A 15,870-nucleotide genomic window follows, 5' to 3' on the forward strand; every position below is an offset into this window, starting at 1 on the left:
CACACACACACACACACACAAATGTAAACAAATATCATTTTTATTTTACAATAATATATACATTTTAAAACCACGATGAGAAAAAGCAAGTACTAAAATACACATTTGTCTTCATACTGTCTCTCGTTGTGGAATTGTCTATATCTATATTATCAAAAATAAAACTTTCTCCAACGGTCTTGTAAAAGTGTAAAGTTGAAGAAAACCTGAGGATCGCCCGTGGCTGGAACCATTGTATTTTACAATGGATTTTAAAAAGCAGCAACACCAAATGGTACGAGAAAATATTTGGCCTCAAAGAGAATAGAAAAACAACAACGTTAATTATTGTACCCGAGTAAAAAAAATACAGCAGCTAGTTTCTTACCTTTGTCTCAAAAATGGGTTTGGCGTAATTTAAAAACCTAGTCGTGACATTAATTTTCAACCCATTATAGGTTATGACGCAGCCAATTAAATGTGGGATCTCTCTCCATTATATTTAAAAGGCAGACAGTGAAAATGTAAATCAACATATACAAATACAAAAGTCGATAATCTAAATTCCTTCCAATTGTACAAATCCTTATTAAACTATATCCAATAGTAAATATACACACATGGAAAAAAAAGCTCTCATGTAGAATAACAGCACTGAAAAGAGCCAGCTAGACCACGAGGCACAGAGGAACACGAGGGAGCATGTCTGTGAAAAAAAAAATTAAAAAAAAAAGGGGGGGGGGGGGGGTCTGTGAAAGAGTGAGAGAGATAAGACCTTTTTTGGCAGAGGCACAACAGGATGGGAAGAGCTGCCCTTTTCCGATTATTTTGTATCACAGCGGTCGCCATTTTGTGTTCCGTTGCACTTGGTTCCGTTCAGTTCAGGGACACCAAAACTAGACCCTGCGTTGGCTCATTAAACCTGAAAGAAAGACAAAAAAAGAAGGAAGAGGGAGCGATGAATATCCTGGAAATGGGCTTTGCTTGTATGTGTTATAGTGTTCATTCTGGGATGACAAAATGAGAAAAATATTTTAAGCACAATTTCTTTTTCATTTCATCTATTAATAAAAAAAAAAAAGCTATATATATACTGTATATATCTTACTATAAAGGAAGGAAGGAAAAATGGTGTATTTCTGGGGACCCAAGGACGTGCAGTGTTGAATTTGGTGCAATTTGGACACTTGGACGTGTGTAACATTAATAAACTTTCAGTAAACAGCGAGCCAGCGCGGGGCGGGCTTCCTGTCAAAGCTATCCGCCCGTTCCTAACAGACGCGGTGCGCGCGACATGTGCAATATTAATAAACCTTGAATAAACAAGCGAACAGCCAGTTTATCAAAAAAGCGCAACTTGGCTGTGTTTTTTCCCATGAGAAAGAGTGCATTTCCCTGGTGGGTTTTTTTCACTGCGACTTTCACAAACAGGCATGTTTTGAACAGGCACTGCACTAGTATACATAATGCGTGTCTTCTTCCAACCATGCTGGATTCAATTTAAATTCCCCTGGCATAATCTAAAATGGTATTATGTTACGATTTGAATAAAAAAAACAGGGGGAATATCACAGGTTTTTAATGACCGCATTTATTTTCAAAAACTTTTCAAGCACTTCAGCACAAATGGGACTGTATTCCACTTCTTAAAATTCTGGGGGGAAAACTCAACTGTCATTTTTTTCCAATGCAATTATTTGAATTGTTTTTTTTAAGGGGGGCAATCCAAACCAATTAAATCATTCTTCCACATAATACAGGCATCATGAGTCATATTTCTATAATTCTAGGAATCTCTGTATGTCCGTCCCTCGATTATCCCGACAATCGTTCATCCAATCTAATTTGCACTTGGCGGGTCTATTGCTGGGGACCCAGGGATATGCAGTGTGACGGTTTTGGTGCAATTTGGACACGTGTCGCTTTCACTACAATAATTACACACACATTTATTGTGTGTGTAATTATTGTAGTGAAAGCGCTGGAGATGCGAGCCGAGCGCCGGGCGCGTGACCTTCAACGTCACCACACACACGCGAGAGGAGGAGGCCCCTGCGTGGCGAGCAGAGCGCCCAGCAGTCCACATAGAGGCGACTAAAACATTGACTGAAGAAACCCGGACTCGACTGACTCACCTGAAGTTGTAATATGCCCATATTTTCCCATTTGGTGCTTATTTTTTATTGCAAAATTGTCCTTATCTTTTGTTAAACTGTGCCATTTTGAACGGGCATGCTGGACACAGGACTTAAATTTCGAAAGGGTATGTAATAGTACTTCCATATCATAAATCATCATTACAGAAACAGCAATGTAATAAATAAATACAACAGATGAACACATACAATGTACATTTTGATCCAAAGATTAAAAGAATAAAAAATAAAAAATGTAAAAAAAATATATTTTCTTTACATTTTTTTATTTTTTTGTAACCCGGGGCATTGTTGCAACTGCCGCAGTACATCGAGAGAATCTCTATTTAGCGACGATGGTTTACGGGACGGCACTTCCTGTTTCTAGTCCCCGAAGAGGAAATATAATGGGTTTTTTTTTTTTACAGACATTTGCCGCGTTGAGCACTGAAGCTGCAACAGAACAATTAAAAATGATCGGAAACATTTTAATAAGGCCTGGATTTTTCTTTCCTCCTATTCCTAGTTAGAGTGTGTGTACCTGTAGTGCTTGTTGGTGAGGTAGTCGATGACGGCGGGGCGGATGCGAGCCACCCCCCCCTGGCTGTGGTTCCCTCTTCCTGTGATGACAGAGAGCTGAGGTCGACACAGACCCTGCTGATACTCTACACACACACACACACACACACACACACACACACACACACACACACACACACACACACACACACACACACACACACACACACACACACACACACACACACACACACACACACAGACAGACACAGACACAGACACAGACACAGACACACACACACACACACACACATACACACACACACACACACACACACGTGCACATTTTGAGTCTTGTTCTATAAAGATCGGCATAGTGTATCGTATTGTAGTGAAATTATTAATGTCACCACACCCAGCTTATGTAGTCCACTTTGGAAGTTAAATTATCTAACCATTGCTGGTGTGATTGACCTCAGTTGGATTCATCAAATTGGGATTTTGAATATAACCATTTTTATCCAATACACTATCTAATCGAATTTCAATATTGAAATTGAATTCATGAATTACTGTGTGTCTTTGGATAATTTATTGATGACTGTCTCAAGTTAAAATTACAATATATCATTGCATTACCTGCCATTCATGCAATTCATCGCCATTACACAGCCCTAATTGTAATCCATTGCCAAGAGAAAGTGTTCACACAGAACACTTTGACCAGGTCCAGTACCGGTGATTTTGTCGTGCAGGACTCGCTCCAGGTGCTGCAGGGCCTCATCAACGTGCAGCCCATGGAGGTCCAGGATGTTCTTGGGCAGCAGCGACGAGTTGACACGCTCAAAGATCTGAATGGCGGCGCGGTGGTTGGCCTCGTGCATCCGCTGGCTGTGGAGGTGGCCCTGCAGGAGCGCGGGTGGGGAAAGGGAGAACAGAGGTAACGCTTATATTTTGAAGCAGAATAAATATGACCCTTCATGAGGAACACTGAAATAGCACCTCTGGATTCAGAAACACAATCTGTTAAGTTTTTACATTTCTCTAGGATAAGCCCACGACCTAAATCCAAAGTCCCAATAACCGTAGGTGTCATTTTACATATACTACATTACGTTGTCAAAATTAAGGCATTCAACTATTTTGGACTCTGAAAATATGATGTCTAACCACGGTTATACACCTACAATGAATTCTTCAGTGCATCTACTTTCCCCCCCACCTTATTTATGTTATCAATAGGTTGAGATAAACCTATTAACCTCGGTTTCTTTTATATCTCAATTTTTGATCAGACAATCCACTAATCAAATAGTTGATGGACTAATCAAACAGGCTAATAAAAAAAATAGACTTTACATATCCCAATTTAAAATCTTCTCTAACACACACTTGAGTCATGGTGCTGAGACGTGCTTCACCTGCTGAGCGTAGAAGGAAGCCACGTCCTTTCTGCCCTGCTTGAAGGCCTCTGCAGCCTTGGCAAGGTTTTCCAGCTGCCGGCTTTTCTGCAGCCTGGCCTCTGCCCTGAAGTCCTCGTACTCTGGGTCCTCCATTTCTTGGTACTGCGGGACCGCCGGCTCCGAGCGATTCTGCCTCTGATGTGATAACGGCGAAAGGACAAACAGTTTGCGTGCGTGTGTGTGTGTGTGTGTGTGTGTGTGTGTGTGTGTGTGTGTGTGTGTGTGTGTGTGTGTGTGTGTGCACCTACACACCTTATCCCTCTCCTTGCTGGGTGTTCTGGGCGGTTCAGTTCGAGGGGTCTCCGGGGCCACAACAGTCTTGACGGGGCCCTCATCCAGCAGAGAGTGAAGGAACAGCTCTGTCTCTCTTAGAGAGTAGCTGAACAAAGACACACATGCACCAAGTCAGGATCTTACCTCTTACATACTGACACTTCTACTCCTATAGGTGTAAAATTGAAAAATATAACAACTTCAACAATCAAAACTATTTCTGAGACAAGTTGGAGACAAAAAAAAAAAAAAAGTAAGTCCTGTGAACCGACCAGTAACCGCTGGTGTTTATCTGTGTTCAAATCCATATGCGTAAAAAACAACCTATTTATTGACAAACAAATATTCAAAAGACAATTTGCAGGATTCTTGTATCATTTTTCCCCTCTCTTTCTTACTTGTGGTCCCTGAAGATGTCCTGAAGGAAGTGTCTGTCGATGGTGGGGAACAGGGAGTAGAGCTGGTTCTCTTTCATCAGCGTGGCCCCATCACGCCGGTCCAGGTCTGCTCTACTTTGCCTTGTCTGGAGGAAGAGAGATCAGGATATAGGAGGTCACTCTCTGCAAGACTGTCCACCATGCTGGACAAGGGATGTATAAATATGGTCATGGCCAGAAATATTGGCACCCTTACACATATATAAAAAAAATTAAATAAAATTATTTAAAAAACCTCACAATTGTCTCGCAAATAAGTTGAAATTCAAAAAAGTACTTGGTCTCCACAATTCTTTATTTCACTGTGAATAGTACAGAAGACTTAACATATCCTTTGAAATCATAAAATAAACAGAAATGGCATTGACAACATAATTGACACCCGAGATTTGATATTTGCTAGCACAGCCTTGAAAATAACTTCTGTCAAGGGCTTCCTATAGACTTCAGTGAGATTCCTATGCCCCTCTCCTGGCAGTTTGGCCCAAACTGCTCCAGTTTTCTCCGAAGGGTGCCTTCTTCCATCTGCTGTTTTCAGATCTCTCCACAGGTGCTCAATGGGATTTCGATCTGGACTCGTTGCTGGCCACTTTAAAACACGTTTTGTTTTGAACCATTCCTGGGTGCTTTTTGAGGTGTGTTTTGGGTCATTGTCCTGCTGGAGGACCCATGACCCTCGACGGAGACCCAGCTTTGTGACACTGGGTAGAACATTGTGCTCCAAAATACCTTGGTAATCTCCAGATTTCATGAAGCCACGCACAGATTCAAGGCACCCAGTACCAGAAGCAGCAAGGCAACCCCAAACCATCAGTGAACCTCCTCCATGTTTGATTGTTGGGACAGTGTTCTTTTGGTGGTGGTGCAAGTCTAACGGTTGTACCGTGGGTCTGAAGGTCAGCTTGAATCTGTTTTGAGGTCCTTTCTCCTACATTCAAACAAGCATTCGCTGCAGTCTTCAATCAACTTTACTCCTGCGTCCTCTTCCAGGGAGGTTGGCTACAGACAGCACCATGGTCCTTAAAGTTCTTGATAACATTGCGCACGGTGGACACAGGAACGTCAAGGTCTCTGGAGATGGATTTGTAGCCTTGAGATTGTGCATGGTTGGCTACGATCTTCTGTCTGACCTCCTCAGACAATTTCCTAGGACCAGGTCGTTAGGCGAATTGGTCGATAAGCGAGGACCCGTGTTTTTTCACGGTTAAGGGGGCGTGGCCATTGCGAACGCTAGTCTAGTGAATACTGACAGACTGCAGGAACGAGTGAGACTGACAACGGTGATGAGATGTACACTATATAGTATATATAGTGTATATAGTATATAGAGTGTACAGTATATAGTGTATTCAGTGTATATAGTGTATAAAGGGTGATGCGCGATGAGATGCTTGATGGTTGACGCTGAGACCGCACGCAGCGCGCAAGCCGCGGTACTATACGCAGCATACAATACAGACTGGTTGGAGAGCTGGTCGTAAATCCTCTCCAGACAGCGCACTGTGCATGCATGCTGGTTCCGGGCTCCTGTAATTGTGTTATTATTTTAGATATATTTATTTCCGTTTGTTTCCTACATGTATGAAACTTCTTTTCTTTTCACACAACTAAGTAAAGGGACTGTCCCGTTCCAAAAGAAAATAAAGTTGTACGTCTCCCGCTGGCACGCGCATAAAATTGTCAATTGGCGATCGCTGCCTCCCAGCGATCGCCAATAGTAATTTTACACAATCTCCCAAGCCCAGCGTGCGTGCAATACCTTCTCCAGGTTCTGCTGCCGAACCTGCTCCTCTGACATAATGTCCCTGAGGGAGACACAAGGACGGTAAACACTCCAGTGGTCCATGAATGGCAACTCGTCCTGGGCGTCTAGTTGGTTGACCAGCGACGCAAAACCATCCGCATCAATCAGAAAGTCTGCTGACGATGTCCGCGTGCTGGCCGCGTCGCCCCAGTGAACAGAACCTTCACACACATTGAAAAGAAGGATCATGCTGTTAGGACAACGCAATCATTTATGGGCTTCGATTAATGGGCATTTTTTTTGTCTGAAAACATTTTGTGATGAAGGTGTGTGATTCTAATGTCCTCTAATGACAGATGTCATTATTCTATGTGTACTCACTTTCCTGAAGCAAGTGGTAGGAGAGTGCTACTTGTCTCTGCCTCTCCTGTTAAACAAAACAGTTAGTCCCAAAACAGTTCAACAGGCAGGGCAGACATTACTGCACATTACTGGTAATTGTTCTACAGTTCACCTTGATCGTGTCCTTCCACTTCTGGTGGAGCAGCTTGGCCAGGTGCAGGTCCATCTGCACCGCACGATCAGCACCAGAACATGCACCTAAATTTTAAAACAGTCATTCACGGTACAGAAGACATTGTGAATTTTTATATAGTTTATTTTTTGGGCTGGTATTATGCATGTTATTTGTTGCACTCTTAACTTTTATTGTGTATATGAACCTGAATCGGTCGCTGAGTTACCTGGGTCTATTCCCACTGGACCAAAGAGTTCAGTGAGTTGTAAGGCCAGCTCCGTGGGCAGATTCAGCTCCAGACTTTGAATGACCAGGTTGCTGCTACTTCTCTCCTGGAAGTCCCTCCTTGATTTAACCTCCTCGCTCATCTGGTCTCCCTCTCTTTTGTCCATCTCCTCCAGCTCGGCAAGGAGGAGCAGGGTGGCGTCATCGATGTCGGAAACCTCTTCCACACCATACTTAACTCTCAGGTCCTCAAACAATCTCCCATCATCCAACCTCCCGCCAACAGCCTTTGGTGTGCTTTTGTTTTTAGTTTTTAGTGCCCCCTCTTCTTCTACTGCTTTTTGTAAACCAAGTAGTGGTTGAGGCAATTGAACTGAGTGGGATCTTTCATCAGGTCGATCCTCATTTGTGCTTCCAACTTGAGACAATGCACCTTCAATACCTCCTGTGACCTTCTCACTGATGTCTTGAGTATTTGATGCACTCATATTCTCCACTCCCACTCCTGTTGAACCAGGGTTGGTACAAACGCCGTCACCAGACTCACTTGCTGTTGTAACTGCTTGACTAGACCCCTCTCCAGTGGCTAACTCCTCACACATCTTCACACCAAAGGCTGGGCCTGCTTGTGGACAATCTGCATTAGAGGACACCTCGATGTGGACAGCACTCTCTGATGCGTCCACTTTGAGTGCAGATGTATTGTGAGAGTCTTCCTCCAAGCCACCTTCCCCGCCCTCCACATCCTCCCGAAAGAACCTTTCTCCAGAGTCCAACAGCAGGTTAGTGGTCCAATCCAAGTCCTGATGGCACTTATCATACAGGTCCTCCAATGTGTCGAAACTCACCAGTTTAAAATGGCGGCTGAGGATGCGCATGTCTTCCACTCTGCTTCGAGCAACGCCAAGCTCTTTCTCCTCCACCTGCGTTCCTTTCTCGTGCACCATGCGATATGGGACCTCGCTGGTGGCAGATGGGTGTGCCGCAGCTTCTGCAGAAACCGAGCCAGACATTGCTGGAAGGAAGCGGAAAGGGTCAGTGGGCAAGATAGCGATGTCGCTGGAAAAGTCGCCCAGAGTGGCAACTGTGTCATCAGTATTTTGGAGACAGACACGCCAAAGGAGGGCAAAGTCTTGCGGTTCTGTTTGGGTGTAGCAGCCAGTCTCCACCATCGCGTTAAGGGAGTGTGACGGCAGCTGGGAGCCAGTGTTGGGTACAGGATTCAGGATTGGGCAAGGGTCAGGGGTTGTTTGGAGATCAAGGCTCAGGTCACAGTCAGGAGGAGAGTTAATGTTTATGTTGATGTTAGAGTTAATGTTTAAATCAGTGCTACCCTCACCAACGTTTCGGTTTTGGCCCGTGGCTTGTGGACTTTGGAGTGAGGAGAGCGGGCAGTTTTGAGTGAAGGTGAGCGCCAGTTTGCACTGCTTCCCTGACCTGCGACTATGGCGCCGCTTGTGCTCCTGAGAACCTCCACTAAACGAGCCGCTTTCCGATTCCACACTGCCCTCACCAAGCGGACTATGACTGAATACAACATCAATGCCATCAGCTTCAGAACTGAATTTAGGGTGAGAGTCCGCGTCTGTGCAATGCTGGTCTTTATCCGAAAGGCCGGCATCAGCCCCTGAGCCGGGCTCACCTCTGAAATTAAGTCCCTCTTCATCACGGCTTACCTTTTCCCCTACAATCTCTGAGGTAATGAGTGAATCTACTACAAGATAAGAAAAACAGGCATTGTGGTCATTAGACTCTGAACCTCCAGCTGTACCTTCTCGGGTACGACTGTCCACATTCTCTACAATTTCTTCCCCTCCAGATTCAGCAATCACAGATTGAGAAGGTTCCCTTGATAAAGAAGAGTTGTCTTCCGTCCAGTCTAACACACAGTCCGGCAAATCAGATCTACCACTGTCACCCCTGTTACTGCTTTGTTCTCTCTGCTTTCTTTTAAATCCATTGCCATGGGAGCCTTGAGATCTACCCCCTTCACCTTCTTCGTCGTCCGATTTTTCGGCAGAGCTGGAGGAGAGAATAAATTCAGGGGAGGAACCAGTGTGGGTTAAATCCACACCAGTCTGAATGAGATCAAGTAGTTTCTGTAACTCTGTCACTTCCAGTCCCCGTCTGGCTTTTTTTTCCTTTGCGTTGTTCTCTGCTTCCGCGCTACTCCCTCCCTCCACTTTTTTGTCTTCTTGCCTTTCTCTCCTCCGCACCTGTCGCTGCTCCATCTGCCCTTCAGAGGGCCAGTCCCCCACAAAGTCCAAAAGCTCAGGCCTTTGCTTCCCTCCCCCAACTGCTCCCTCAACCTCTTTTCGTCCATGCTCCTCCACACCCTCTTCCTCTCTTCCCGATTGGTTAGTATCCTTCACTAAGTCGACTGGCTCAGGCCCGTCATGGTCAGGCTTCCTCCTTTGCCTCTCCCTCTTAACCCTCTGTCCAATCGATTCTGAGAAAGCCACGGGCACTTCATCGCAGTAGAGATCTTCGTTCAGTACCGATTCCACAATACAGTCTGGGATTCCCTGATCGGTGCTTAGAGGGTGAAGTTCTAAATGGGCATCCAGTTCAGTATCCAACTCCAGCAAATCCATCTCATCATCATCTTTATTAAGAACCACACAGTTTTCTTGCTCATCTTCACATGTAAGGTTATTGAGAGTCTCTGGGGTGTTTTGTATGCCGTGTTCTGCCATTCCCATATCCTCTGAAAGTCTGATGGATGACACATCAGGAAGTGAGGACAACACAGGGGGGCGGGACTTCTCTGTAGCCTGAGCTAATCCATGCTGCCCCACCAGGTCAGGGCAAGGTGTCCCTGAGGGTCTTGGCCTAAGGAAAAATAAATTAAAATCATGCTGGAGCATTTCGTTTGGGGATCTTTTGCATTACGTGGTCAGAGTGCACAAATCCATCTGCTAAATTTAGGTTGAAATTCATAGCTCAGCCATTACATGACGCTTACTCAAAGGCTGTAAACGGGAACAGTAAACATTTAAGATACTGTGTCTTTTGTTTTTCACTGTGTTAAGTTGGATACAGAAGTGATAGGGGCAGAGGTGACCTTAATAAACTGAATATAGACTGATAACACTCACTGTAACGGTCTGCTCTCCTGATGGACGGGGTGGGAATCCATGATGGACTGCACTGAGACGAAACGTTCATAGTATTCTAACATGTGTCGAATCTTCTCTAATGGCACACTGTGCTTGGTGCGTCTGTGCACACGGACAGACAGGTGGATAAAACAGACATTAGGTGTTACAAAATGTTAATTAATGATTAAAGATATATATATATAAAATGTCTTCCCAATATCAACTAGATTCTCACCTCACCAGTTCCCTGGGCTTTCTTTTCCACCAGGTGTCGGGCTCTCGGAACAACACCTTGTAGTGGTGTTTTAGCGCCTAGGAAAGATACACTGATCAAGGTCTGTACGACCTGATTTTGTACGCTTAAATGACACGCGCTGTGACCAAGAGTCTCTTGGACGTGAATATGTAGTGTAACTGCTATACAGCGCCTCAAAACATCTTGCTGTCTACAGGGACAGTATGGTCACAAGATGCGATCTGACAACAATTTCCTTTGCAATAACAATGTAATAACACAACTTTTGTTTGGATTTTAAAGACAGGGGAGGGTCCTACAAATACCCAATATGTTTACCACTAGCCAGATATTTATATAATGTATGCCAGAAGAAGGTTGTTTAATCAACATACAAAAGGCGCTATATTAGGTACCAGAAATAATTTCCAATTATATATCCTAGCTGCAGATGGTATGCCAAAGTTGTTAGTTAATGCACAGAAACATAATGGTAGTTATTCTGTTTTATATCTGGTACAGGGGAATTAGTCAAGATCGGATGCAACCGAAAACATGCTGTTTTCCTCGATAGTTGACTCACCTGGGCTACATAAGCCTTCATCTCCCAGCCATGCATGTTGGTATTGTCGATGATGATTGGGTTCGCACCATTCTCAAAAGCTTCTTTAGCTATGAAATGGAGATGACAGGAGATAGATAGCTTGAAACATGACATATCTGACTGTGAGTGTATTCTTGTGCAAGGCTTTCAATGATTTTTTTATATTTCTTATTAGATTGAGACGTCTGTTGCGTGTTAACCTCTCTTATGATTCCACTCATGAGCCTCTCCCAAAACAGAAGGGTCATAACGATATTCTCCATGGCGGTTAAAATAGTCGTCGGTACTCAATACAACTCCACCTGGGTTTTGCTCCAACATGGCCCTGCACAGACAGACACCACGCAACGTGCTTATTGAATGCATTTTTTGTGGATATATGCTTATGGAGGAAACAACAGAACAGCATGAACACTATAAAAATAATTACCTGGCCAACGTTGACTTGCCAGATCCTGGAGCACCACGTAGCAGCACGAGGACCTTCCCTTCAAGACGCAGCCTGCTGTGTGGGATGAAGCCCTGTGCAGGAGGAGGGGGCAGGGCCCAGGACTGGGGAAATGTAGCGGTCAGTTTGTGAGGTGTTTGACTGGCTGGTTGGTGGGTCATCCAGTGTGAGACAGGCCTGGTTTGAGTGTCCCACGGTGATGGAAGGATAGCCACGGGAGTGATAAAAGTTGGCTGGTTTCCGCGGATTTGGGGTAAGAATGCTGGTGCCTCGAGGTTCCAAGAGGGTGACATATTGCCAGGTGGCTGCCAGGATTGTGCACCTTTCTTTGATCTTGTCCCCCCTGCCATCTCTCCAGGGGACATGGCCCCTGGGCTTTCTGAAGCTGCGCGAGGCTGGTCTTGCTTCTTATAAACCTGGAATGCTGAGGGGCGACCAGAAGCTGCAAGGTCCAGAGGAGGGTTCGGCTTGGTGGAAGCCGTTTCTGAGATCAGATGGGTGAAGTCTAGCACAGATTCCTTTGCCTTGAAGTCCTCTCCTTCCCAAGAACTCAGCTTGTCAAGTGGGGAGGAAGTCCCAGGTGTCTGTTCACCCAAGGCTATTCCTCCCGGGGATTGCCGCTTGTCAGAGATCCCTCTAGCTCCCGGATCCAGGCTTGACTGGAGCAGCTCAGGGAGGGCCTGCTGCACAACTGGGGGTGTCGGGAAAGAAGAGAGGGGGCCAGCATAGTCAGCAACTACCCCCTTACTCAGGTTCTTTTTATCCATTGGTTGTGATGTCAGTGTCTTTAGCCCTTCATCAATTAGAAGGTCTAACTCCACCGTCAGAGGGGACAAGGAAGACCGAAATGGTTTAGGGTGGTCTGGGTGTGCGCTGGGTTCGGAGTGGTGGGGAGCGAGGAGGGCTGCGGCGGTGAGCTCAAAGCCAGAGACATCAGGGGGTTGGGGGCCTGCAACTTCAGCAGCAACTGAGAGCTCCAAAAGGGAGTCCATAGCATTTTCAGCTAGATTAGAAAAACACAAAGGGAAGAAAAGAAAGAGGAAGAGATAGCATGCGTCAGAGACAAACGACATAGAGTTAACAATCATTCTATTATTCTTCGGAGGTTGGAATTTAGAAGGAGGCTGTCCTTAGTAGCCAATGTGTATTGCATGAGGTAATACAATGACACAACAAGCACTAGGGATGAATTATATAATAAACTGAATGCTTATATAATAAACTGGCTGCATAAAGGCCCTGCACATGCCCGTCTTGTAATGACCTCATGGTTTCAAGTGGGGGCGCTTAAAAATGAAAACACTGTGTGTATTGGGTGATTTACACCAAAGTCTCAGAATTACATTGGAAACCACAATGGTTTGGTTTTTTTAACATGTGGGTTTACCCTTGTCGTCACCGCATAAAGCTCATTTTATTTTCTTGAAAGCCAGCCACCATCTGATCGACTGATTTAATCGTTGCCCGATCTTTGCATTCTTGCCAGGAACGGCGGACCCCGCCACCAACCACAGAAAAAGCATTTAGGGGAGCTCATGCCTCACGCAAATACATTGAATGGATGTTAAAAAGCAGCATCTTAAATAAAAGCATCAAATATGGGATCATATATTTGATTGCAAACAGAATAAGCGTGTAGATTACCACTTTGAACATTTAGGCTCTTTTGACTTCTGTTGATGGAGGATGGATGGATGGAGTTGCATGACCTGATGGACCAACGTTTACGAGAACTTTTCAGACACTTCCAAACGGTTTACTTTCTGATTACTATTATCAGTATTGTTGTGTTTTGACAATCATATGATCTAGTTAATAGAGGGATGGATCACGTCTCAGCGACAGGATGTACCTGAGTCAAATACACTACTCCCCCCACACTTCAATGCTACCAACCATGTCTATTCAACTCCATTCTGCATTCTACATTCTGTGGCTTTTCATTCTTTTTTATAAATTACTTTGAGCTATTTCCCACATTAATCTAACTATGAAGGAGAATACTTTTGCAACTTGTCCAACTTGGTGTTTTGTTTACAAGCCAAATGTACAACAGTTGGGGCACAAATTATGATTGGCCGAGAGGGAAAAATGCCTCTTTTTACCGGAAGACATTCCGTTATGTCTGTGGTGTTCTTTCGTAAGTTTATTGCTAATTTCGCTTATTCAAATGGGTTAATACACATTGGTGAGTGGATCACGTTTGTCCCCCGGGCCGCCAGTCGAACTTGTTGCCCTGAACTATGCTAGCTGGTTAGCCCACTAGCTTCCAGACAAGTCGGTTAGCAAGTTGGCTAGCTGCCGTGTTGTTGTTACCTTTAAAATCACACTCGGAAAGCACGATGTAAATCACTTCGGGGTCCAAGTGGGAGAACATCTCCTGCATGTTCCTGACGATCGCCTCCTTGGCGGAGCTCGGCATGGAGGGTCCGTGGGGAAAGCTACCAGCCATGGCTCCCTCGGGTCCGTGTAGCCTGGAGCCACCGGCAGCCTGCTCTGACAGCCCGGGTACTCTGGCTGGACTCTGTCCGCTTCTCTTTTTCCGTGGCATCTCATGGGTTCTGATCAGCGGGTCAGCGGATCCATGGGCAGGCGGAGGAACGTCTGGAGGCTTAAAAACATGCTGTTGGATCTGCAGGAAGAGCCCAAATCTTGAAGGTTACTTTAGAGCGCAGCGCCCCGACCGGCGGCCTGGAGAACTGCCTCTTCTACGACTAACGGTCAAAAGTTTAAGGACACGCCCATTTTCCCAATTTTTTTTTTTTGAAATTTAAACAGTTCAAGTACAGTGAATAATGTTAGAAATAATATGGCGCTTGTTAAAATAATATGGCGCCTCTGGTTGAAAACAGTTCTTTGTGACCAGTCGCACACGTATTCCCGGTACTTTTCCTATTGCGTGCATGTTGCTCATGCTCTTTTGCACGTACATAGTTCTTTGTGATCCATATGTCCTTTTGTGACCACTTGTGTACAATAGACTATATAAGGATCCAGGGAAGAAGGATCGGGGCTTCCACTGGCCGGGCTCAGACTTGGCCCTCGGACTTGGCTCGGACTTGGCTGAGCTCGGCTCCTGGAGCCCAGGCTCAGACTTCGCGAACTGAGCCTGCACTTATATCGGCAGTATCACCAATAAAGGACTGTATTTTGCCTCACATCCGTCTCCGTCTTTTGTGAAGAAGCTCCACACGTCAACCATCCTGGGAGGGATCCGCCGTTAGGATCCCAACAGTTTTGGGGGCTCGTCCGGGATGTGTCGGATATTCTAGAGATTGACGGACAGAAAGCCGCCCCGGACTCCGCCTACTGATGACTCTGGTCGACCACATCTAAAGGTAAGCACGGGCCTGTTACATCGAATCTGTGCAAATTGAACATATTCAAATTTAGAGTCGGAAGTAGATAATGGGTCCGGGAGAAAAAGTAAGAAAAGATTGAGATGGATGTGATGTAAATATAATGTATAGGTGACATAAGTAAAAGGTAAAATGGGTTTCAGGAAACCTAATTTTCTGTAAAAATCTAGCAGTGGTTCGGCCAAGTATATTTTGACGGAAATATATTACACGAGGGTTAGAGTCCCTCATGGAGAGCTGGGTTCGAATCCCGGGGAATTGAGAGACCCCTAATTTTCTGTAAAAATCTAGCAGTGGTTCGGCCAAGTATATTTTGACGGAAATATATTACACGAGGGTTAGAGTCCCTCGTGGAGAACTGGGTTCGAGTCCCGGGGAATTGAGAGACCCCAAATTTTCTGTAACGTGGATAAAAAGGTTGAGTTCAACAATATGTCTGGAAAGGAACAGATGTTTTTAAATAAAAGGCAGAATCAAAAATGGCATAAATGTTTTCTCTCCCCCTCCTCAACTTGTCCATTACCCTTCTCCTCTCTCTCTCTTGGCGCTCTCGCCTTTAGACAGTCAGTACAGGACTGTCATCTGTCTGTCATAGTTAGTTATGTGTAAATGACTGTGTAGTGTTCATGTGTATGTGTCTGTGTAATATTCGTGTGTATGTGTAAATGATATCCCTTTACTTTCCCTGGATCTTACCTGCGTGGACCACGCATCGTACTATGGTACCCTAACTGTCCTGGTAGCCTCACCCTCCTCACAGATACAGGACCACGCTGGAGAAGCAAATCAACCCTCGGGTAAGGCTGTAAGAGTCTCCGACTGGGTCTGGCT

The 15,870-nt window shown here is 45.0% G+C and overlaps 1 protein-coding gene across 1 annotated transcript; it reads right to left on the bottom strand.

The window, feature by feature from the left end:
* Positions 1–30: 30 nt before the first annotated feature.
* n4bp2 (NEDD4 binding protein 2) lies at positions 31–14,231 on the bottom strand (the record flags this gene model as incomplete). The annotated part of the gene is made up of 16 exons (XM_079998807.1): positions 31–901; positions 2,656–2,779; positions 3,370–3,538; positions 4,055–4,231; positions 4,349–4,475; positions 4,768–4,892; positions 6,566–6,771; positions 6,932–6,977; positions 7,065–7,150; positions 7,294–10,124; positions 10,391–10,513; positions 10,629–10,705; positions 11,212–11,300; positions 11,433–11,557; positions 11,663–12,683; positions 13,997–14,231. 16 exons carry the CDS (start codon positions 14,229–14,231, stop codon positions 856–858), a joined length of 5,607 nt encoding a protein of 1,868 aa, XP_079854933.1. The 3' UTR covers positions 31–855.
* Positions 14,232–15,870: the final 1,639 nt, after the last annotated feature.

Source organism: Zeus faber (genome assembly GCF_960531495.2).
Source record: "Zeus faber genome assembly, chromosome: 4".
In the NCBI taxonomy this organism is placed as follows: domain Eukaryota; kingdom Metazoa; phylum Chordata; class Actinopteri; order Zeiformes; family Zeidae; genus Zeus; species Zeus faber.